Source organism: Syngnathus leptorhynchus, chromosome 1 (assembly GCF_054491065.1).
Source record: "Syngnathus leptorhynchus isolate UIUO chromosome 1, UIUO_Slep, whole genome shotgun sequence".
Classification (NCBI taxonomy): Eukaryota; Metazoa; Chordata; class Actinopteri; order Syngnathiformes; family Syngnathidae; genus Syngnathus; species Syngnathus leptorhynchus.
Window position 1 is genome coordinate 15,170,612 of NC_141195.1, and position 25,722 is coordinate 15,196,333.

General features: G+C 39.9%; 1 protein-coding gene across 1 annotated transcript in view; it reads left to right on the plus strand.

The window, feature by feature from the left end:
- The first annotated feature begins 2,091 nt into the window (after window positions 1-2,091).
- Window positions 2,092-25,722, plus strand: part of nlgn4xa (neuroligin 4 X-linked a) — a 41,168-nt gene continuing 17,537 nt past the window's right edge. Inside the window, exons 1-2 of the mRNA XM_085919621.1 lie at window positions 2,092-2,594; window positions 10,530-10,682. Coding sequence (XP_085775747.1) covers window positions 2,150-2,594; window positions 10,530-10,682 — 598 coding nt within the window. The 5' untranslated portion in view covers window positions 2,092-2,149. The remainder of the gene's footprint in view (window positions 2,595-10,529; window positions 10,683-25,722) is intronic.

Here is a 25,722-nt window from a genome sequence, read left to right on the forward strand (position 1 = left end):
AACAATAAACGGATAGGAGTTTTCCATTTTATGTTGCCCATTACACGTGTTATGCCACCATTAGTGTTCAAACATGGTTTGACACAACCTGCACTGTATGTACGTTTAACATTATATGTATATGTGAATAATTGTTAGCAGCTGTAGTTCAAAGTGTCACGAATATTTTCCAGATAAGACTTGAGAAGCCTCAGGCTTGGATCATGCTGTGATTGAAATGCAAATGACGACGTGCCCCTTCATTGGTATTCAGAAGACTTAGCTTTTATAATCAGGAAGAGTGAGAACAATACACACCATCTTCATCCAAGGAGAGTGCGAGCGCTGGCGGTACGCGCGCCTCACATTCAGCCCCCTCACTTGCCATATTGGACGATTCATCATTATGTAGCACATTAACACAAATACTGTACAATGTCAGTTCATGGAAAAACATTGAGAAGCCTATTACCTTGCTTGCACAATGAGCTGCAATTGTAACAGAGGAAAGTGCAGCCGCATTTCTCCTTTTTTTACCTTTTGATGTGTTTGTGCTACCATGAGACACAGTGATTGCAGACGTGGCTGCGATCCTTCCTCTATATACAGTAATGGTTGTGCATCATTATACAAAAACACTCAAATCAGAAGCAAATGATGGAAGAAAGGTCGTATCAAGACTGCTTGAGGTAAATAGCATTCTGTTATAAATGTGCTAAAGGTGGAAAAAAAAACTTTCAGTAGTCTCATATTCAAAAGTATGTACTGTACATGCCATTCAATTACCTATTGCGTGTCCGGCAGCATTTTTCTTTTTCGCAAATGCTTCTAAATGTGACCTGACTGTGTTGACAGCCACATTATACTGTAATCATGACAGACTCAGAATCATTTGAATGCTTCACTGAGTTGCATATGATAGCAAATTTTCCCAAAGTGACTCTAAATTGTTTGTCTTAATGGTTTTAGTACACTTCTGGCCCAGACAAGAAATCAATTTTGTTGTTAACATTGGATATTTTTAGGTTAATATTTGTAGTTAATTCAGCTTGATGGTATTAGTCTATCAGGTGGCAACAAAGATTACGATGGCAAGGTTTGTTTTACAGGTTGCAATGGAATGGACAGCAAGAGTTGTGTGACTTCAATACTTGGCAAATCCATTGTCCATAGTGATGCAGGAGACAGAGCTTCCCATGTAAGCTTCAGACATCTCCAGACATCATATTCCATCAAGCTGAGTTGAAGCATGTTGAACCCTTTAGCCCCAGATGATGCTGTGGCTTTGTTCTTGCCTGCGCACAGCTTTAAATCCCACCGGGAGGCTTTCAGAAGTGGAGCGTTTTGTCTGCCCATTAATGGTCTGCAGGGTTTTAGTTCAAAAAAAGAAAATACCCAGATGCTTTAACCCACACATGCATGCTTCCTATGCCCTGTAAGTTTGACCAGGCGTGTGTCAAAAATAGAGCAGCTGCATATTTTTAGGGCAGAAGGCGAGGGCCTCTGGGACTCTTTTAAAAGGCATCGCGCCACTTCTTTCGGATTCAAAGTCATTGTTTAGATTGATCACGGATAGTTGTGATGACTGATCTGATGTCAGATCCAGAATGACTCACCCAGCTGAATGGTTCTCTTTAGCCTGGGTTCTGTCAGGCAGCAATCAGATTTGGAAAGGTACTTAAATGAAGGATGTTGACTCGGCCTACTTATGCAATGTCCTGCACTGGCCTTGAAGACCACCTGTGAACATTTCATTAAAATTAGGGATTGGTGTTTTTTTATCTCCAATGACATGTCAAGTTGTCTGCTCGAATGTGTTTCAGATCATTTTTTGACTCATTTTCATTGTTTAATGCATCTAAGATATGTGATAAATGTTGGCTTGTTTATTGGCATTTAACACCCTAAGTCTGATATCACTTATGTTTTCTCCTCCTATTTTAGGCTCCCATCAAGCTGGAGCTGAAGCACGCACATCCAAGATCCTCTTCTCTTCTGGGTGTTTGGACCTGAGCGACTCAGAGTGGCAAATGCTATGCAAGCCCTGTTGTTTTGCCAGGATGCTGTTTCTCCCTTTCAGCTTTTAGCCTGAGGAAGAGGAGACAAGGGGCATTGAGGAACCCAAGGGTGGACTTTAACCACTACAGACTTGGCTCAACACAGAAGAAGCATGTCTGCTTGCAGAGGCTTTTCATGGATGTGTTCCATCATGGCTTTCCTGCAGCTCTGGATGGGATTCGTGTCCATCTGTGCGCTCGCAATCCAGGGTCAACAGTACCCTGTGGTCACCACCAACTATGGAAAGTTGCGGGGTGTGAAAGTCACGTTACCCAATGAGATCCTGGGACCAGTGGAACAGTATTTGGGGATCCCATATGCATTGGCCCCAACAGGAGAACGGCGGTTTCAGGCACCAGAGCCCCCGATGTCCTGGCCGGGCATCAGGAATGCTACTCAGTTTGCTCCCGTTTGTCCTCAGTTTTTGGAAGATCGCTTCCTACACAACGACATGCTCCCTGTGTGGTTCACGGCCAACCTGGATACACTCGTAACCTATGTGCAAGAGCAGAGCGAAGACTGCCTCTACCTAAACGTCTATGTGCCCACTGAAGACGGTAGGTCCGAGAATTTTCAGAAGGGTCTTTTAACCATTGCATGTATTTTGCTGGGCAAAAAAAAAGCTGGGTCTTTTGCATCCACAATGATGAACCGGAGCCAGTTGGGCCCTGGAGCGTTAACAATCTTGACGGATATAGCTTAAGTCGGACTCCAAAAAGAACCTGTTTTGAGGCAACAGCTCATAAAGCGAGTTGTCGTAAGAACAGTGTGCCGCGAGCACATAAGCACTGGGCAGAGTTCCCTGTCCGCCCTTTCCCGTGAATTTAACAATCTTTGAGACATGGTTCAAATGTTTACTGGACTAATTTACCAACTTCTCCACAAGCTTCTCCACCCTAACTGTGTTGTTGTCCACTTTCTGTTAATCAGCCTTGTCATCTAGGACCTTGGATTGTTATTTAGAATCGTTCAGTCATCTTTGACTTTTGTAGCCGTAGGTTTGCAGTTCTAGGGGGACTGAGACGATTTGTAAGAAGCAAGACTGCCTGGTTATGATATTAAACAGTTGTAGAAATTTAAATATGCTGATCGAGAGTGTTGTCAGATAGCTTGCTGTTGTTGAGTCAATATTGTGGCAAATTAATGTTTTGAAGATCAGCAGGGACTGACAGGTCCATCCCAATGTACAAAAAGTGTGCCCCTTCACTTGCCATCATCTTTTATTAACCCCAGCCCACCCTGTGGTTTGTCCCTTTTGAAATAACCTGTCAGTCAAGTATCAGGGAAAGAGTTGGAAAAACTTCCTTCTCTCAAGTGGATTGACAGATTAAGTGACATGTATTCTTTATTTGAGTGTAGATTCGATAGCAAACGTGCACTTTAGAGCCAGTGCAGTGTCCATGCTAAAATAACTGTTGTCACTGTCTGTCAGACTAAAAGCCAAAAAGAAAAGCCCAAGGAAAAGCGAAAGTGGAGATAATCTTTTAGGCTGGATTTAAAATGCAGTTCTAAAGTGCTCAATTCTGATTGAGTGCTGTATTCACATATCCAACAGACCACACGTGCCATACTTAATGATATAAATAGTAGATGTTGCATATCGTTTAGTTAACCTGGATTTACTCTTGCCCTCCTCCATTGAAAGTAACCTCAGCATGACACATGAACACACATCCACACAAGAGCTGCTGCTGCTTGCCACAGCTCACGCCGAGACGCTTACAAACCCAGCGGACTTGCCAGCATTCCACGCCTGTATGATCAGCCTCATAAAGGCACATGCACGTACACTGATGCTTCAATCACAGCAAAACCTTCTGTCAATCAAGCGTGTCATTTACTTCCTGATAGTAGAACAGCATGAAGAGGGCTGCCTTTATGAGTACCCACTGCATTGAAGTTGGCAATTCAACTAAATAGGTACAATTTAATCTTATGAAAAAGAATTTTACTATTTGCAGAATTGAAGGAAGAACAACAAAGGAAATTTCTTTTGGAGCAAACAAGCATGCTTTGTTGTCAGTGGTGCCACAAATGTCAGTAATTTGTATTTTAAAGTTGTTCCAACTTCCATTACTGTTTTAGCCTAAAACAAAAATGACAAGTTGTGTTCAATCATACCTATATCCAGTTGAAGTCAATTGGAAGCAAGAAGTAAATGAATAAAAGGAGAATTGTTTCATTTGAACAGTGCAGTGTAAATCCATTATTTGATGCTCACTCAAATCTAATGAAATATGACAAGATTTTTGTTCCTCACCAAACTACTTCTGAATTGTTTGAATGATCAAAAGCCCAATTATTGGCACAGATGCTACCAAATTTTAAGAGAGCTTAGAAAATGTACATATAATTTCTCTAAAAGCACTTTGGCCTCCCTGTGTGGAGTTTGAATGTTCTCCTTGGGCTTGTGTGGGTTTCTTTGAGTCCACCTGCTTCCTCCCACACTTCGAACAGAAAATGGCTGGGATGGATGTGTTGTTTATAAAAGTCTTCACACAATTTTGCTCCAGGTTCCCACTTCACAGACAGCATCATGTTCCAGCCATAATTGTGATTCATTCAAAGAAATCACCTGAACCAAAATATACTTCTCCCAGACATAGAAGCAAGCTGTTCCTTCATTCCAAGCAAGCAACCTTCCGCAGGATCCCCCCCCCCCAGGGCAGCAAATAGCCACTTTATGTGAGATACAGTATTGCTGCTCCGCTCATTTCTTTTCTTTTTAGAAAACCGCCACCTGAATCACTTGGATTGTTTTTTTAATGCCAGAGTCCAAGTTACACTCTTGTGCCCGTTCCCAATCACTTGCCAATTACTTCTGAGTACACGTGCAAAAACTGAATTTCTGCAAAAAGTTTCATTTCTAGAAAGCTATTTTTCTAATGAATGCAACTACACTTGAATGCTCCCCCCAGGCATAGGCGTGGTAAACTGAAACACTAAAGTGTCGCTGTATAATGTAATTGCACATTCTAATAACATCCAGCTACATTGCATGAAAATTACCTCTTCGCAAATTCTCTTTTATTCTTTTATGTGTTTTTTTTTCTCAACACTAGGAGTGAACTATCACAGAAAAGGTGCAGATTTCAACAGTAATGATGGTGGAAGTGATCAAGGTATTTTTTGTTTTTGTTTTTGCCCAGCAAAATGAAAGCCTAACTGCAATGCATGGTGTTGCAATGCTTTTTTTATTACTAACAACATCCCAGTCATCACGTGATATCTCTTTTTGCTGTGTAAAGTATAGACTTGCATGTTATTTTGCATTCTTCAGTGAACAAAACGAAAATGCTCACTTTCTAACTCAGCTCCACTCTGCATGATGAAAGCATAAATTACTTTCTGGCATCGTTGGAACAATAGGTGTATTAGTCAAACGTCACCCTCTTCAGTTGGGCAAGTTGGCTAGGAAACCAGACACAATGCTCTGCCAGTGATTGAGTTTAATAGCCAGTTTTTTTCATACTAGCACTAAGCAAACCGGGGGGTCTATACATACGTATTTCGCTGTAGTCTGGCAGCTAAGTTTGAAAACGAAAATTGAAAGGTTTGAAAGGCCAACAGCAAAGTAATGTCAACGGCGTTTATTATTTTAAAATTCTATTTAAATATCTAATTACTGTATGTTTTTATAAAGTACAAAATTAAAAGAAGATCTTTTTGGAATATGGCATTTCAATTAATTTCAATGGGGAAAAGGCAGTTTGAAGCACAAGTGTTACAAGCGTGGTCACGGAACAAGTTAAACTTGATCATAAGAACTTTAAAATCCAAAATTAACAAAGGCAATATTTCTGACTGAATTTTTTTGATAATATTTCAAAAAAGGTTGACTTTGTGGAAACTTGGAAAACTATCGGAACGTGCGGAAATTTTGGAAAGAAAGGTGTCCATATTCAATCGTCTTTTTCTCTTACATCCATTAAATACATAAGCGCTTGGATAGCCAACGTCCATTTATGAGTGCTGGGTTACCCCCAAGGCCCATTTAGCTGTGCATGTTTTATTGGCTATCAGTGGTAGAAGAACAAAATCAGCATAAATAGAAATGTCTCACTTATTGAAATACTCACGCAGCTGACACAGGCCGGGCATAATGTTGATGTTATAGCCTCCCGCCTGTCATCAGTTGAAGGATTTAGGACGATAAATTCAGCCCGTGTCTAAGGAGAGGGAAACAATTGAGGGATGTGTATCTGTGATTATTTAAGCATGTCACACAGAATGACAACAAATACTTAATATAGTGATTATGTTGGGAAATCCCCGTGACCCGCTATACTGAAAGGCTTTGCGACCGGAAGAAGATGTAATGATGACAATGACTTGCCACTTTTGCTTATAATACTTAGTAGAGAAAATCCTGCTCATCTTCAATACTTCAAAAGTAAAATGGCTGCATCTTTTGCCCCTGTGTTTCTTTTTGCACCAATGAGACTATGACAATGGCAAAATTTGAATACCCTGTCCTTTTTTTTTTTTTTTTTTTGACTGGTCATTGCTTTTAAAGTGTACTTATGTACATTGCCTTTTCCTTCAATACTTATCTTTCATTCATTCAAATTGCTCTTTTATATTCTTTGTATAAATGGAGAACGTGAGAATATCATTTCTCAGCGCTACTGTTGTTATTGTTGTGCATATGACAAATGAACGAGTTGAATTTTGAATCTGTTAGTTTCAAATGAGCTAATAACTTCGATGTTCTGACAAAATCATATTGATTTCCGATAGTCTGGCCTGCGCTCTCTTTATTTATAGAAGCGTGTCGGCACTTACACTTCACGTCCCTTAGCTAATATTGATAATAATATAGCAGCTTTGGCCTGACGGCCTTTAGTTTGACACTTGTGCAGATGATCATTACTGGTAAGGTAAATAATTTTAAAATAAAATCCATAAGGACTTAACCAACTCGCTTTGACCATTGAGGTGGTACATTTCATGTGATCTCTTGTCACGCACAAAGGCTGCACTGTCAGTCTAACTTATGGGGAACATTGCTTTTTTTTCCTTCTTCTTCAAATTGACCCAAAAGTGAAGTGGCTCACCGGGGATTCTCCCGATTCTTCTCATTTCCCACCTGGTGGAAGGTGACACAGATGAATGAAGTGAAAAAAATAGCACCAGACACACATATGAAGGCAAAAGAGGCTTTATGTGCGGCAGTTGAATGAAAATGGGCTTCCTGATCAATTAAAGTGTCAGGGACGTGAGCGGTGTAAGCAAATTTTGTTTTCATACTATTACTTATTTGTACCCAGTGACAAGACATTTGTTTGCCAGCCAAACATTTATTTTCTACATTTGCCTTTGTAGCCAAGAGAACGTAAACATCAGCACTATCTGTGAATCTTTTTACGTTGCTCTATCCGCTAATGATGATGTTTCATTGCTTTCTCAGCTCCATTTATGAAAGGATTGTCACTGGCAGCAGGGACAAATGCTGAACACACTGATGGTGTTTTTATCCACTGCATTTTTTTTTTTTGCCATTTGCTGTGGGCGCCATGCTTTCTGTGAAAACTTCAGCTCATCCTCTTTGGGCTGAGTATGGTAGTTGAAAAACATGTCTCAATACTGTGGTTGAGGATGAACAAAATACTGAAAATGAGCAGCCTCTACAATGACAGCTGCCTGAGGCTCTGCCATCTTCTGCTTGCTGTATCACTGGATACGCTTTCTTCATCTCCTTTCAGCATTTAACTCATCCGTAGCGCATGTCATTGATAAGAATGTAGACACACGTCATGACTTGGACTGGAACGTTTCAGCAAATGTAAATCCCCATGTTTATCATAGTTGTTGGCATTACATTTATGCGGGATGATGAGCTCTAGCATATTCCTCAATATATAATGTTGCCTAATGTTAGCATCATTCTGAATACGCTTCAGTAATTTCTTCACTATCATAGGGAATAATTGGAGAAATCCTGATTCATTGGTTCCCTTCAAAAAATGTCTGAATTCTTTATATTAATAATAAATATACCACAAATGATACTGAAATGGTCTAATATTAAACAATAATGTTCAAAACATGAATACATGGTTTACAGATTATTTGAAAAATTCTTGAATCTTGAAAAATACACGAGAAGCATTTGTGTACTTGCACATGTAGGAAAGACTCTCATAATTTCTTCTGCTAACAACCCAGACTAAAATTTGCAGCCCTCAAGCATTCTGATCTTGTCTCTCAATCGAGCTGTATCGCTTCAACATAGCTCCTTGGCGCCAATGTACTACTTTTCTGTTATCTGGATATCGTAGTATGCCATCAACCATTGTTCTATGTGTTTTCTAATCGCACCTGATGACATACTAATTGTTTTGTCTGTTACTCCTTGGCTGCATTATATTCCTTTTCAGCAGCGGAGGGCTCTTTTGGTCAAGGGTGACGCAAAAAGTGTTATGAGGTTAAATGGATTCGATATATAGCTCGTAAATAATTGCTTGAAAAAAGTATGTTTGACACGTAGAGCAGTGGCCTCTGATAACATTTTTCTCTTCAGCCTGACATTTTCACCCTATTCTAGAGTCTTTTCTTCTGCCCATACTCACAATTTCTTAGTGAGACAGTACACTCCCAGTCGGGGTAAGATAACTAATTAGAAAACACAAGCTCCATGGATCTGAGCCAATTATTTTGAGATGACAGAATGCAAAACCGATGGTGCAATCTATCTAATCTAATATTGTACAGAGATGCTGAACTGTTAGTGTAATTTACGGGACAAATGTCATTATGATTATTTTTTTCTAAATCCATCTGCTCTAAAGTGAAGTCAAAGTAAATTTAGTGGAATTCTGCTGATTGTCTCTATTTTCCAGGGAATAGGCCATACTGCATGAAGAGCAGTTTAATGATTATGGGCAAGCTGATCGAAAAAAGCTTGGCTTCTAAACTTCCACTCAAAGGGATTGTCCTCAGAAAATGGTGGCCAATGAGCTCAGAGTGTCACAAAATGTGATCAGCAAGTTGCAAGAGACATGTCAGAGAAAGGCATCGAAATGGTCGTCCTTGATATATTAGTGGCTGCGTAAAAATTTGCATTTTAGAAAAGATCAAAATAAGTTCGTCTCTAAAGGTTTCAGTGTGATTTAGGGTCTTCCTGAAATCTCACCCAAAAGCCTAATACTGCTAACTTTATTTATCTGCACTTATTTATCTGCATATACTGTAGAGACTAATTTGTGTAATTGGTGATCAAGTTCCTTTAGCATGGAGGTCACAGTGACAGATGAAAACATGAAGACCACCATCTTTTTTCAAAGCCATTTCATGTCTTTGATCGATAAACCACTGTAGACTTTGACTGTCGGTTTTACGACATCATAAAACAAGCATATTAACAGCTCGATTTGCCTTTTTCCTTTTTTTCCCCATTTCTCTCATGAAGATGAGCTGGCCTTTAACGGCCTGTGGCATGCATTGAATCAGCTGGAGAAGATGACGCCTCACTTTATGTTGTCGAATGCAAAAGACACGCTGTTTAATTTATAATCACCACCAACCCGTCAACTAATCACCAGGTTTAATCACAACTGGCCTAACTGCAAATTAAACAACAGGAACAAATGGGCCGAGCCGCAGACGAGACAGATGTCGAGATTGTCGGCTTAAAGCGGTCAGGACTGTTTATCAGTCTGGAGAAGAAGCCTCTGAGCCATTGCATTGTTGTCCTTTAGAAATTATTATTCACCAAAAAAAGAAGATTCAAACAAATGTCTTCTGTTCAGAGTCTGGGTTGTTGTTGTGTTACAGCCACTGCAGTGAAATCCCATTTCCGCTATAAAAGGAAAAAAAAAACAGAAGCTCGTTTATGGCAGTAATTTTTTTTCTGGCACATTCAGGAAAAGTTTTTCTTTTTTTAAACTTGCAATTGATTGCAATGTGTAGCGCAACAACATGTACACATATCCCAAGGTAGTTTCAAATGATGCTTACCTTTTGCATGTCAATCTGCTCAGATTTTTATTGGAAACAGGCTGCCTTACCTTAAAACTGGAAATATAACCAAAAACACAATAGATGATAGAGCTTTTCTTTCAAGGTAGTTTCAAATGATGCTTACCTTTTGCATGTCAATCTGCTCAGATTTTTATTGGAAACAGGCTGCCTTACCTTAAAACTGGAAATATAACCAAAAACACAATAGATGATAGAGCTTTTCAGAGCAAAAAATCGAGCCAAGAAAATGAAGGCAGAGTTTTATTTGAAGAAATATATGAACACTGAAAATTTATTTTTGTCTTTATGGGTCACTAGGTGTGGATTAATGAGGTGAGAAATGAAAATGCGTCTCTATGCAATCTCTATGTTCTGCCGTTTGCAACGGTGCATAAACTTTGCTTTACTTTGTAATGCAAACTGAATATGTATGTATGTAATTAAATGAAAGAATATTACCACCATCTTACCAGCGGCATCACAGTAAAATTCAGCATTTCAAGCCTTTTTGTTATGTGTCTTATTTGCAGATATTCACGACGAGAACGGGTTGAAGCCGGTCATGGTTTACATACACGGCGGTTCCTTTATGGAGGGAACTGGCAACATGATTGACGGCAGCATCCTGGCGAGCTACGGCAACGTCATTGTCATCACAATCAACTATCGTCTCGGCGTTCTGGGTGAGTGCCCCATTGGGGACCTTATAATTATTTTACTGATGGCTGATTGAGTCTTAAAGTGACATTGGAAGATCAATTTAATGACTAATTCACTCTCACTATTTCACCAGTGAGATGATCATTGAGGTGGAGGACATTTATAACAGTGCAAGCAGCACAGACAAGAGACCCAACCCTGCTGTTAAGATGTCTTTAATTACATTTTTCAAATATTTAATGGCATAGTCAGGAATAGTGTGTGAGTGTGTGTTACTTCTCATTTCACCATGAAAAAGGGATGGATTGACTTGATTGCCTTAACACTGTTTGAAATGTATATATACCCTAGCTGTTTACATGAGTGCCAACATATCACGGCTTTCACTCATTTTAGCCTAATCCCAGCTTTTTGTTCTACAAATGAGAAATACATCTCTGTTGTGGCCATGGCAACCCTGCATCGCTCAATCGTTAACACCTCTAATGTTGTCTTAGCAAAAGTCACACAAGAGGTTTAGTACCCATTAGCAAGATGTCAAATACTTGCTGTACGTCTTCCATGTAGAGTTTTATGAGAAGCTTGCTTTGAAAATGGCCAAAATAATAACATATATATAAATAAATACATAAATACATAAATACATAAATGCATAAATACATAAATACATAAATACATAAATATATAAATACATAAATAAATAAATAAATAAATAAATAAATAAATAAATAAATAAATAAAATACACAATATGTGTACGATATGATATATTTTGTTGGTATTTGCAAAAAAGTTGACATGAATGGAAAAGTTCTTCCAGACGCTGATAATTTTGCTCTAACTCTGCTTTGTGTCATTTTTGCACCTGCTTTTGGGATGCGCTATTTTAAGGCAAAGCCAGAGCAATTGATCTCAGATTTGACAAATCGCATTACACATACTAATTTCATCTCTTTCTACTTCTCCCACAACACGCGAATTAACTTCATGGCGATTGGCAGATGCAATCGTGGATGATACGCTTCCGTATCATTTTGCGTGAACAATCAAATTTGCACCTGTTTTTGCACATGCACATTTTTATAACTCATGCTCAACATGTTCTAATGGCCCTTAACTGCTTTGTCTTTTCTCAACCGAGGTTCTCTCACTTTAATTATTTACCTGCTTACTAGTACATAATAATTGTATAAATGAAATGATTTGCTCAGTAAACATCCTCTTTTCTCCATAGCTTGGAGGCATTTATCCTTTCTTGATGATGCAAGAGATTTTCTGTCACACTGACACCAGTTTGCATTTCTGTGCGCATGCTAGTGCTGCTCCACTCTGCTTTACTTGCCATTCATTACAAGGCCGGGCCTGTCTGCACCACTCACTATATTTAGTTGCCTGGGAGCCAAGGGGAGAAGGTATCCTGTGAGAGATTTACCGTGTGGAAAGGGGGAAAAAACGAAGAGATTGCAGATAAAGAAGCCACTGAAGAAGCAAAACGGAGTGGAAGATGGAATGTTGCGGGATAATGTGAAGCGTTGGGTAACCTGCCAATTTGATGCAATGCAAGCAATGAGAAGATAAGAGCTTTCTATTGCCATTTAATTGGCACTAAGTTGAGCCACAGAATGTGTTTCTCACTGGCTTGCATCATAGGGACCGTTGTGCATTTTATATCGCATGCTCTTATACTGTCCTTGATGTGACTTATTCGCATACGTAGGGCTGGGGGAACTAACGATCGTTGTCATAACTGATCAATCCAATTATTTTTCTTTGCCTGTACTCTGCTCTGCTTCTACATGCTTCCGGGTCTAACAAACACGTATACTGACGTCACAGATATGCACGGTAAAGATGGTTTCTTCCGACGTTTCGGAGTAAGTGTTCTGCACGCTGATCAGATTACCAATTGACATAAGATACCCCTCTCGTTTGGAATAAAATCTTGATTGGAACGGACTTGTTCGGGTCAGTAAGAGATAACGCGATAGGTCACAGCCACTGTAGTTTGGCTACCATTTGTTTTGTAACCATTGGTTAATGTACATTGCAGATATATTGTGGCTTATGCATGCTGCCATATAAAAACCTGCCCAAAAGGCTTTGTATTGCAGAAGTACGCATTCCTAATGAGTTTTTTCCACTGCACCGTTGACTGCTCAACCTCACTTTGGTGGGGGTCAGTTCTCACTTCCAAAATAGCACCGCAGCAAACAAAGGCATGCATTAGTTAGAGTGAGACGGGCAAACAAACAAGGATGAAAAAGAAGGTTATTATTTCCCCGTTGACCATGGGAAGGGGAGGATTTTTATTAGAAAGCAGATTAAAGAAAAAGTAGACACTCACGCTCAAGTGTGGAATGTGTTTATTTTTGTCATTTCAATCTTGAAATGTGATGGTTTTTGTCATGACAAATCTGACCAATAAGCAACTAGTAGTGAAGTATATCATAATGTTTCCATAGAAATTGTGCATCGAGAAATCTTTTTCACGGGGTAAAAGTGAGTGAGCAGAATTCCTAAGAGCTAAGTAGGTACCATGCAGTGGAAAAGCGACAGCTTACATGGGCAACAATTGGTTACTTGGCAGCATGCGTCCTTTTTATCTTCATAGTGTGGCCAGCTACTCAGTGGTTAGCTGCAAATAGGCCCTTATGAGCTCCAACCAATCGGTAATGACTTTAATCACGGGCAAAAAATGAGGGCAAGCTTAGCAGTCAGAGAAATATGTCAAGGTGTGAGACAGGTGATTCTTTTTTAAAGGTGAACTCCTCTGTTATATGTCTGACAATAGAATCAGCCATGAACAATTTCAGATATAGTCGTTGATGGTGTTGGGGTACACTCACCTGACTTGCACGCGAGCAGCGTGGGATGGCGGTTTGGTTTGCGTCTCTGTATGTGCCCTGCGTCTGGCTGGCAACCAGTTCAGAGTCTTGTCTGCCTTCCGCTTGATGTCAGCTGGGATAAGCTTCAGCGCCCCCCCGCAACCCTAAAACAGGATGAGCAGTGTTGAAAATGGATGAATGGAAGAATTTCAAACGTATTCAGCACTACAATAGAAAGGAAAAAAGCATATACGATTGAGCTCTAATTCCAGCAGAGCCGTATTGCTCGTCTTTTTGGATTGCTTTGTTATCCTGTACTGTTTGGGTTAAGCTTTCGCCAGAAAAGAATCCCTTGGCATTTATTGGGGAAGTAGTGTGTCATGAAAATTGCAAATGCTTTTCAAATTTATAGGAAGGCTAAAAACTCTGAGATGCCGCAGAGGACGCTATACCTAGATACTTTATACTTTAGATGATGCTACAAATGGGATAGGATGGGATGATGGACATCCAGCTACTTATATTCAGAAGGTCTTCTGACAGTTCATTTGAAGCACGAGTGCTTTTACGGGTCATCTTGTACTTTCAACACAGTTATTAGTGCTGCTCTTGAATATCTCACATGGAGAAGGTCTTCTAAAGAGATTCATGACTATATTTAAAATGTATGTAGTATTTTTTGTGGCACTGTTGATCATCAAGGTTGCCCATTTGTGTTCTCGGTTATATCAGCGCTGGACATGCTAGAGAGCTCTGAGATAACACTCTGTACCATCTGTTGTCGCATGAGGATGAAGCTTCATTCCTCAGATGTGTCAGGGCCACATGGCAGCATAACAGGCTTCGACTTGCTAATGAATTCAACACGAAAAGATACATCATACTGGACCGCACAGTGATTCTTCTATTTTAAATCACACATTTTAAAACACATCCCTTGCTCACCAGTTAATATGATATAATGTCAACATTTTGGCAGGCATCTGTGTAATGGTGGGCGTTCATGGGCCAGGTGTGCTTTTCCCGCCTTGTTTGTGCATCAGCGCAAGTCAGCGACTGTAATCACGGGCCATCAGTGGTTGTCAAAGCAGTACAAATGATTATAAACATGCAAAAAGATGTACAGACTCTGAAGTCCACAAGAGAAAAAGGCCTTGGGAGTCCTTGTATTCAGTTTCCTGGTTTCTTTCAGTCTTTGTTCGTTTGTCACATGAATTCAGTCATGACAGCTCATGACAAATTCTGTTTGGGCACCTAAAAAATGTGTCCTCCTCGTTTTCTGCTTATGTTGACCGCCCAAAATAGCAGGGTTAAGTACTTTTTTACAGTCAAAAGCTGATCAGACAATTAAGTGCAGTAGCCATCCCCACTAAACAGACCCCTGGGGACATATTTGCAAATTTTGAGGGAGTCAAGAGTTTCTTGTAGCGTAGAACTTCCCATCTAAACAAATATTTTCCCTTCTGCTGATGTTTTCTTTTTCAAAGCATCTTCAACTGCCAGAGGGCAGGTAATCGGCCTCCCCGCTCCCTCCTCTTTCTGCTCCTTCATAGCTTCTCTGACTCTGCAAGGACAAAAATGGCTGGCAGGAGGTCACGACCACTCCAACATTGTCTCTGCCTGGCGGTGATGGACTGACAAGAGCAAGAAATGTGCAGCCGTTGTCTTATGACCATTGTCACAGGCAACTATCCGCCGTGGTCGTGATTCATATGATGAGGTGATGCCTTCTGACATGACACAGAAAGGCTGCAGCTGCACTTCAAACTCTCCCTCTGAGCAGGGAAAAATATGACCGGCACACGTGATTGGGATGAGAGTTGGATCTTTTGTGGATTTGGCACAACAATCAATACCAATCAAACTGATCTCAGTGTGTGCCTTCGACTATGTGTGGTAAATCACGGTTGAGACTCCACACCGCTTCGGGCCCTCTTTCTTGTTTGTGTTTGTGGCGTCTTCATTTGACATCAACATAGTTATGTGCAAAGGATAGTTACGATAACTGCTGCGCCAAATGAATTTCCTGCAATTGCAGAATCAAACCGTAGCACGCTCAACTCCTGCCGCGAGTGAAAAGTGGTACATCGTGTATGGGGGATAATGAAAGGGAACAAGAAATGACTCTCACAAATGTAACCTTAAGCAAAACTTTTAAAAGACAAAAAAATCATTTGCGAATATACTTCATTGCCTAACTAAGAAAGTTGTTTTAAAGACTAATTAAAACTCACTGAATAAACAAAGTAAAAAATTTTTTTTTTAAATAACTGTAATGTAAAAAACAATTCTATTGTACGCCCGAAGTGTACATTCAGAATGACAAGCATTCATGCTATTGAAAAACACTATCAAAACATTTTCATACTGCTTGGATGCTAAGACACAACCAAGGTCATTTTCTTATTGAGTGACCATCAATGCTTCATTGTGTGACGAAAAGGTATCACCTTGACTGTGTTTGAAAGATGACTTTGTATGTATGGGATGATGAGCAAATTCTCGCTTTTCTCTCACATCGGTTATGGTTACTGTTCTTCTATTGTCCATTGTTCTTTTGTTATTCCTCTGAAAAGAGTGTTTTGCATTTTTGCGTGTAGCCGTTGTTCCTTTTGTTCATTAAGTTTTTGACAAACAGTAAAAACCTTCACCCCTGCCCACTCGCAGTTGCTTTGGGACATTCTTAACAGTTCTCACAATGTTTCTACTATCTCGTGAATTGAAGCTCTCCTGTATTCTCGATGTCCACATATATACACGATAATATAAACCCAACCCGAAGCCAAGGTAATAACGTGCTCCCGTCAGACACATTTGTGGCACATGAAGAATGCCTGGATTTAAGTAATCGTATTTTTTGTTTATTAGATCCCTATGTAAATACCTGTAAATTAAATCTCCTGTCCCAATGTTTTTAATCTAAAGAAATAAAAGTAAAGGGATTGGCCTCACTGTTCCAAGTCGCTTCGAGAAGAAAATTAAAATGAATGTGTATTGTAATTTTAATTTTGGGCACTTTTGTATTATAATTTAGACATATTCGAGACCTCACTGCAAATAACACATTAATATTTCATTTTTTCAAGCATACGCATCTGTGACCTTTCAGTTGATAGCCAGCTGGACAGTCTTGAATGACAGCTGAGGTAGAAGTGGTAATATGAAACAATAAACAGTAGCGGGGCAAGATGACTCTGGCTTAGTCGCAGCCACTCAAGCGTGTCTGTGAATATACAGATGTCATTGGGGGGCTCGAGGCTGGAGATTGCACTCCATTTCTGGCCGGAGCGCACATGAGTTCGTGTGCGCAAGCTACTCCACTCCATCAATAGACTCCCCGCCGAGTACATCAACTCAGCCGGCCAGGCCTTTTAACTTGAAAAGAAGGGCTGTCATGAGAGGATGTTGCAAATATTTCTGTCTGCAAGATGTCACATCCTCTTTTTCTTCACCATCCGCAACTCTCTACACAGTCACAACTGCACTTATCTCACTTGCTCCAATACCAGCAACTTAAATTTTTGATTAAATACAAGTGAAAACAAACTTCTGCCTTTACTGTGGGTTAAAAAAAAAAAATTCACCAAAAATACACTGGCTACGTTAACATAGACACATTTATTCCCATTGAAAGCCTGATTGAAATTAAAATGCTTCATGTTCACACCCCATTTGGAATATTCTGAACCATTCCAATCAAGATTTTATTCCGGAGGAGAAGGGTGGTTTATATTGATTGATAATCTGAATGGTGCACATGAAAACGCTGACATTTTGGAACAAATCTTCTTGGGAAGTAGAGCTAGTTGAAGCAGAGTGAGGGAAACAAATGAACTGGGCTGGTCTGGAATTTTGCAGCTCCATTTGGAAGTGTTCACATGCAAAATAACATTCATGTTTGAAATGGAAATGGAGAGTGCAATGTTTTGTTGACACGCAACTCAAGTCATTCCAATATTTACAATTCCAAAAAAAGGAGCACCTATTAAATAAAAGAAAAAGAAAATGATCATCTTTTCAGCATTTGAGGGGTCCCAGGAAATTTACAGCAATCTGAGTTACAATAAAAGAGATTTTAGGTGTTACCTATAGGGTTATTAAAAAAAACAGTATAAATGGACAAAAGCTAGTGCGAATATTATAATGAGAATGAATTTTTAATTACAATTTGATAAATTATATACAGCAGTGTGTATTAAATATGCAGAGAACTTGTTAATATGCACTAATATATTGTACATATAGTGTGAAAAATAGATTGCAGTGTGCAGGAGAATTGTAATATGAGTGAATGGTTAACAATATAAAACATGATCTGAAAGGTTTTTTTTTTCTCAACAGCCAACCTGAATGAGTGTGTTTGAGAAAGTGCTCCTTTGCTGCCACAAAGTATCGTGGAGAATATGTGAAGAATGATTGTCCCCAGTGGAGAGAAGTTTATTTGCTGGCTATTCTAGTTTGATTTAGACACACAGTGGTCAAGAAACAAGCAGTTTTAATCGCAGTTGAAAAACTTTTTATTATTTTGTGTGTGTGTGTGTGCTGAATATGCATAGCCAAGGGTGATTTTCAAATTGGCAGCAAAACAGCCACATGTAATAATGTAGGCTGGTACTTGGGGATGTATGTTGCTGAAAATTAGTTTTCTGAGAGAATTGTTAACCTTATTTTTAATCTTATTATTGATCAAGCTTTTTTTAGACTTGAATTGAAATATGCAATTGACATTTGGTCCCCTTACGTAAAACGAGATACATAGAATTAACTGAGAGAGAGGGCAACGTCTGTTAACGCGTAGACTGCCTACCTTTTCTGGGTACTCACATGACGTCCATTTAGCTCAATATGAATCTTGATTTGTTCTTTGCAGATGCATTATCAGATCAAATAAAACGTCTCAATTGATAGCGCCAGGTTAAACATACAGAATTGGGCCATTTACTTAAGGAACAGAGTTTTTCCATTATGAAATAATCTTAGTGTGAACTCTCCAACACTGGCAGTTTTTCAAAGATGTGTGACTCAATTATCTTTTAATTGCTGTGTTGGGGGAAAGAGATTAAAAAACAAAAAAAACAAAAAAAAACCCGCACCTCAGTCCCTGCTGGTCAAGTTTTTCTTCTTGGGTTTGTCTATTACATGTACATTGTCTGGTGTTATTTGTCTGTAATGTTTGTTTTAATGGTTATCAATTATCAAAATCCATCACTATCATCAAAGCTGCACACAAGAATCGTGTGTGGGTGTGGGGTGGGGTGGGGGGGGCGCTATTGAAGTAAAAGGAAAACACTTAAGAGCTGCCATACTCTTCAACAGTCCATAAATGTGTCATCATAAATATACACACAGGACCCAAATAGATTTTATATAACATTTACAGTGTGCTTGCTTACGTTTCTCAGTCCATTTGGATGTTTTATTGCACCATGTTCTTTGATGCTGTAATGGTAAATTGACACTGTTTGATATTTTTTTGCAGTTTAGAGATCCATCCACATCATGAATCATGGCTGTTTTTTTTAATTTATTTATTATTTTGTCACATTACAAGGCCGAGTGGGTTTATCAAATCACAGACAGAAGGCGAGTGCAAATCCTTTTGGAGAACATCACATTTCAAATGTGATCTGATTCCCTTTTAAGGATATTGAGTACACAAGCTTGGAGTTCAAAATCAAAGTTGAACTGAAGGAAAGCCTTTCACGCCATCAGATGTCAAATACGTCTGGATCGACAATTTTAATGATCATGTTTGCAACATGCACACCCCTACAAAAGTATTGGAACAGTGAGGTCAGTTGGATTACTCCATTCCGTTTCCTTTATGGCAGGAAAAAAACGGGAGCTTTACTAAACGTTTATTTTTTTTCCTCCATGATTTTAATAACAAACAAAGCTTTATGTTTACGCCAACTAAAATGTTTTAAACAACTAATGTGAGCGCTCTAGCTTGAAGTGTGGCTGTGATGAGCAAAGTCTTTCTTCCACAATTTCTAAACAGCAAATAGACACTGAACCAAGTCTCTTTCGTCATTTGCTTAATGCACGTTCAACGAGCAGAGGAATTGTTGACTATTGAGGTTCATTCAGATGCCAAATATGAACTAAAATAACAAATACGTACTAAATGTTTGACTATGAAATAAATGCTGTTTGATGAGCATACCGCAGAAACCTCCGAAGAGTAACATTACCATGAAGCATTTGTTTGTACAACTCGACAGCTTTCCATGATTTTCCATTTCACATTCTTACTACTCACTATGGGATGATGTTTCCAGGATCCAAAGACTGACACGGGCCCTAGATAGTAGTATTTTCAATTTGCGGCAGTGACATAAAGGTTCCCAAAGGGACTTTTCTTTCTCCTGGCGACACATTCGCCCCTCAATATCTTCACCGTGCACACGCACTAGTAAATGCCGTCTGTGGTCTCCAAACAGTTTCTGAGGGCATCCTTTTTGTTGCCAGGTTGTATCACAGGCTACCACACAAGTGGGTTGTGCATGGTTGAATTCAGATTTGCCCAAACGGGGGAGAGCATCCTTCCTTCCTTAGCATAACCACAAAACAAATCAATAGTCCTTCCATCCATCCATCCATTTTCTGAACCGCTTAGTCCCCACGGGGGTCGCGGGCGTGCTGAAGCCTATCCCAGCCGTCATCGGGCAGTAGGCAGGGGACACCCTGAACCGGTTGCCAGCCAATCGCAGGGCACACAGAGACGAACAACCATCCGCGCTCGCACTCATACCTAGGGACAATTTAGAGTCTTCAATCGGCCTACCAAGCATGTTTTTGGGATGTGGGAGGAAACCGGAGTGCCTGGAGAAAACCCACGCGGGCTCGGGGAGAACATGCAAACTCCACACAGGGAGGGCCGGAGGTGGAATCGAACCCGCACCCTCCTAACTGTGAGGCGGACGTGCTACCCAGTGCACCACCGAGCCGCCATTCTTCCTTATTGCATATTTTGCAGGTAGCAGGTGTGGAGTCCAGACTAACATGATTATAATCCTCGGGGATTATATTAACTGCTTCGGGATAATGGCTTTGCAGTGCTGTAGTGTAGAATGAACTCAGTCCTTGTTGGAACATAAATACAAATGTTGGTGGCACGTGAGCACATCACGCTATGTGATATGGCTGGCCGGGTGCCAAGCGCCAGCATATCCGCATTGCGACAGCGTCAGAGTTTTTACAGTCAAATGTCATCTCTTGTTAACATAAAGAATTAGAGCTCCACCTTGACTTTTTCAGCAAGTGTTAGTGTCACGGCAGTAAAGCCTCGCGGGTTCACATTAGTGTCTGCTATGAGAGTAGCTCCTGTGAGAAGGACTGATCTGCTCTTGTGGTTACACTGTTTATTCAGTGCCGTTAGTTTTTGCATCTTGTTTACAAGGCATTAACAGACGCAACGGGGAACGGTGGGCCTCAAAAGCTGCTGCCTCATTTTTAAATTACTCATTATACTCCTGATTATGATCCCCCTCATGGTCATTTTTGCCCGGATCTTAGTTTGGTATTTTTGACTGGTTTCATAAACTCCCGCTTCAGTTCTGGATGAATGAGGTGACAAACCCTGGCTTTTCCGTTTCTCCATAATGCCAGAGATTCCACACTCAAATAGATGTCTATCATTACTCGATGAATTACCATGATACGGTAAAGGCTGTATATAAAAGCAAAAAAGATAAATGCAGATCCACTTTTCTCTACACTACCACAAACATACTATCGCATGAGGGCTAAGCCTCCAATCTGATGTATGATCAGTGAACTGAGGTTTAATCTAAGAAAGATGTTGGTTTAGCATTCCATACTTCCCCACAGTTCCTTCCTTTCAACTGCATCGTGTTTCTCTTCTTTTATGGTCACTTCCATCTGCATAGCTCTCCCAACAGTCATGGCCAAGAATGGTCACGTTAATGTGAACTGCGCTCTGAAGAAGACAGTGGTATTGATGTTATACACTGTGATACAGTGTGTGCGTGCGTGCGTGCGTGTGTATATAAGGCACATTACATGTGGAGAGCTGGGGCGCACCGCATGAGCAAGCATTTGAGTACGGGTGTAGCCAAAGCACTCCACACGTCTGAGCGCAAGATGTTACGCTGCACAAAATGGGGAGACACAGATATGGACCCAGAGAAGGGTTTTATTCTGTAAGTGTGATGAAAAAAAAAGTTGTCACATGCCTCTCCTTAAGCCTGAAGCTAACCGAAAGTCAGATATGAGAGTAATCACATAATATCTTTTTTTTTTTTAAATAAAAGCTCAAACTGATAAGAACACAGTAAATACTCAAAATAAAGCCATAATCGTTGAAAAATAACTCAATTAAAACACAGAATAAAAAAAAATGATTTAGGGGAAATTAATACATAAACAAAATTACAATAATAGTATTAGTAATAGTATTTTTATCAGCTTCACAGAGATAATAAAAATGTGTCTGAAGAAAAGAAAAACTTGAACAGACTTCAAATTCTGTCTTGAATGTTTGAGTTATGAGACAGGAGAGGAGAGAGACAGAGAGGAAGAGGAGAAATAGCAACTATTTCTGAACACTGAATGTACTATGGTGATTGGCAGTCTAATGCAAAGCTAATACGTTCACTAAGTGAGTTAAAGCAGGCTTCATTGTCGGCAAGCACATGCACCTACTACAATAGAAATGGGAAAAGAAACAATACATTTAGCTGGGTTGTTGTCGACAGTTCAACAAGAAAAAGGAAAGAGTTAGTGACAAATTTGGCTGCTTAACTATTGGATGACTGAAACATCACAGCAAAACAGGGTAAATGGCACAAAGCTCGAACTGAAATACAAATCTGTACTACCTGCCCGTCATCACAGAAGTCACACTGAGCAATGAGAACTGTCTTAGCTTTCCATAATCACCGGGAAAAGAACAAGATCACACAACCAAATCAAACTTCGCTTCGTCATTGCAGAAGAAAAGCAAGAAAATGTCACAAGTGCCCATCATCACAGAAATAAATCGTCAGTTCTCCAACCTCACATAAATTGTTGACCATGCTGCTTGATTTTAGCACAAAGTGATTTCGAGCAGTCATTTCTTGGGAGACCTTGCTTCTGGGGACCAAGGACTGTCATTTTGCTTTTATCTAAATTCACAAGAAATACATTCAGTATCTTCTGTTCACGCTTGAAGTTTGGATAACAGATTTCATTTTTTTAGGTTTTGTTGACAAATTAAGTTGTGTGTAGTGACTTCAACAACCTCATTATTTTTAATCTTCTATCAATGATAATTAACAAATGGTAAATAAAATACTGGGTTGATATGCATATATCTTGTTGGAGGATATGGCCCTATATATTGTTACTGGACAGTATGGCACACCGACTACAATCAGATAGAGCGAGCAGAATTTTATACCCAAGGAGTTATTATTGTCTGATAAAGCAAGAACCCTTCTGATAATGAGCAAGCATAATGAATGTCAAAATGGCCTTTTCAGCTAGCTGGTTCAAGTACATTCTCCTTGACCTGTTGTACCACCAATGGATTTGATAAGGCAGAATTTGGAGGACAGATGGTATGCAGTGCGGGTGACAGTCGTGGCTTGTGCTGTGAGTGTGTGTTGTGCCCGCATGTGTGTGTAAGGGCAGCTGTTGAACAAGAGGATTTAATAATGCCTTGTGACCTAGATCTAGCCTAAGCAGTTCTGCTCAGTGCTGTTGTAGAAAAGCGAATAGGGATGAAACGACAAAACTGTGATCAAATATAGTATCAATTCAAATCAAAGAACCTTAGCGTATGAGAGGGATAAGTTGAGGAGTTCCAACACAATAGCCGCCAAGCGCAGTTTCGACAAAACATAACCTTGCCGACTAGCGGCCTCGTTCCATTTTGCATTTCCTATTCCTGCAAAACCTTCAAAAACTTGCTAAAAACTTATTTTAGAAACTGACAAGTGCCAAATGTATCTTGCTACATATTTACGTCATCACACACTTGTCATTAATTCTGTACATGATCAAAAATGTCTTTGCCAACTCACTGCGGTTGCTGCTAATGACGATTTAATTGTGCTTGAAAGTGAGCATAAAAGGGAACTGTCAACTATATTGCCAAATATCCATGGTGTGATAATGTCTAAGAGAGACTATGTCATGAAATTTAACGCCAAAGCAAATCCACATTGCAAATGAGAATCTTTTCTCAATTGCCTACCCGGGACTATCAATTTAAGAAAAAAAGTAATTGTATTCCGTATTTCAAGTTCAAATTCCAACTCAAAGAGATCCGACCGGTGGGGGCTCCAAAAGCATCTTGTGTCCGAAAGTGGCGGCTGTATCTTCTATACATAAATTTGGAAATTACAAATAATTAAACTCATTTTGTACATTCACAGAAAATGAGATCTTATCTGCGTTCGCATTTAAATTCTTCAATTGATGTCTTTTGAGTTCTCCCATCTGGTGTGGGATGAAGGTGCAAAAAAAAGGGGGGGGGTCATTCCTGTTGCATCTTTGATAACTGTTAAAGTTTTAAATAGACTTTGCAGGGTCTTCCTTGCATGGATGTTTGTTACTTTTTACTTGACTTTTTGCCCAAATAAAACCCGTTGCAATTCAATTCTTTTAGTTTCACACATCTTAAATATTGTGATCATATTGGTATCATTTTGATCAGTACATTCATGTGAAATGTTCATAGCCTTTCATCTCCAAAAGTGAAGGAGCGTAAAGTGATTCATGCCATGCCCAGTACTATGTTATCGCTTGCTGCAGCACAAATCTGCAAACACTCCTGGGTTTGAGGCAGGACATCTGCCTAGAATACAAATGACTGCTAGGACGTGACGGCAATGTGTGTCGAAGCTGCTCACACTCCATCACTGTCCCCCTCGCTGTCTCCTACTCAGACCAACTGTCACGCCCTGGAGCGCCCCAACCTTACTACCCCTGTAGTAATGTCACCTTAAAGTAACACTTTTTTTGTATGCTGTCCCAATTTGGAATAGGCAAAATACAATCTCGCTTGCAAGTGGTGTTCTCTGAGGGCATCCAAAGCTTGTAAACAATTTTATACGTTTTTTTTTTTTTTTTTTTCCCGCTTTAAATGTCTTTGCCCCTTAAGAGATTGTAGTCCCCATGAATTTAATGTTCCACAATGTATTTTTTTATTACTGGGAAAGCTTGCCATAATAAAACCAGAGATAAAAATATTCAGTTACTGCTAAAACCTAATTAAATTAGATTGAAATTAAGGGTTAACACGTAAAGCCACGGTGGAGTGTGACAAAAGGTAAAAAACACAAATTGGAGTTAATTTGATACCTTCATAATAATTTAGTCAATGAATATCTCAAAATTACTGAGACAAATATATGCTTTTTAAGATAGTCTAGACGAATAAGTGAAGAAATAAAAGAAATGGGGCAGAAAAGTGCATAAGTGTTTAGCACTGCTGTCTTTCTTCTTTTCGAATTAGACTTCTTAGAGTGGAGATTTTGTCTTCTCTCCGCGCCTGTGTGGGTCCTACTCCAGCTCCCTTCGACAGTCCAAAAACACGACTCCATATTGTCTGTAGATGTCAGTGGCAATGGTCGTATGTTGTGACTTTACATGTCCTCCTGGCCTCCTGCTCGATGAAAATAAATTAAAGTGGACTCGTAATTATTTCTGTCCTTGCAGGGGTAACCTCGCTGTTGGTGTGTATCCATTGCCAAGATTCAGTTCAAATGGCTTACTTTCTGAAGACATGATGCACCGAAACATTTCATTTTGGAAACCTGTACCTCTGCGTTTGCCCTCATTCCGTCCTCTGGCCAGTGCAGATCTGCCATGGCTGGCTAAGTTTGGGAAGCAATTTGAAAATGCAAGTAGGGGGCTGCCATTCCAGCTCTACTCAGTGATGGAGAAAGGCTATGTGGGGAGAGAGCGAGAGCAGACTCACAGGCTTGCTTGCGATTCCTTCATTCTGAATATTTAGTAGGCGCTTTGTCAGATATTCTTTGCCAGCCTTGTCAGTTCCTAACAGGCTGTGTTGGAATGCGTGCCATCACATGTCCACGATGATAACACTTTAATGATGTGGGTGTTGGAGCAGCAGCAGGCCGGCCCCGGGCCGGCCCATCCCGGTTGCAAATGAAAGAGCGGAGGCGGAAGACGCTATTTGGGAATGACACATGGTCAGATCTGACAACTGCTCTGACGTTAATGGACATTTGCGGAATCTTACCCCTTAGGAGCTTTGCCTCCTT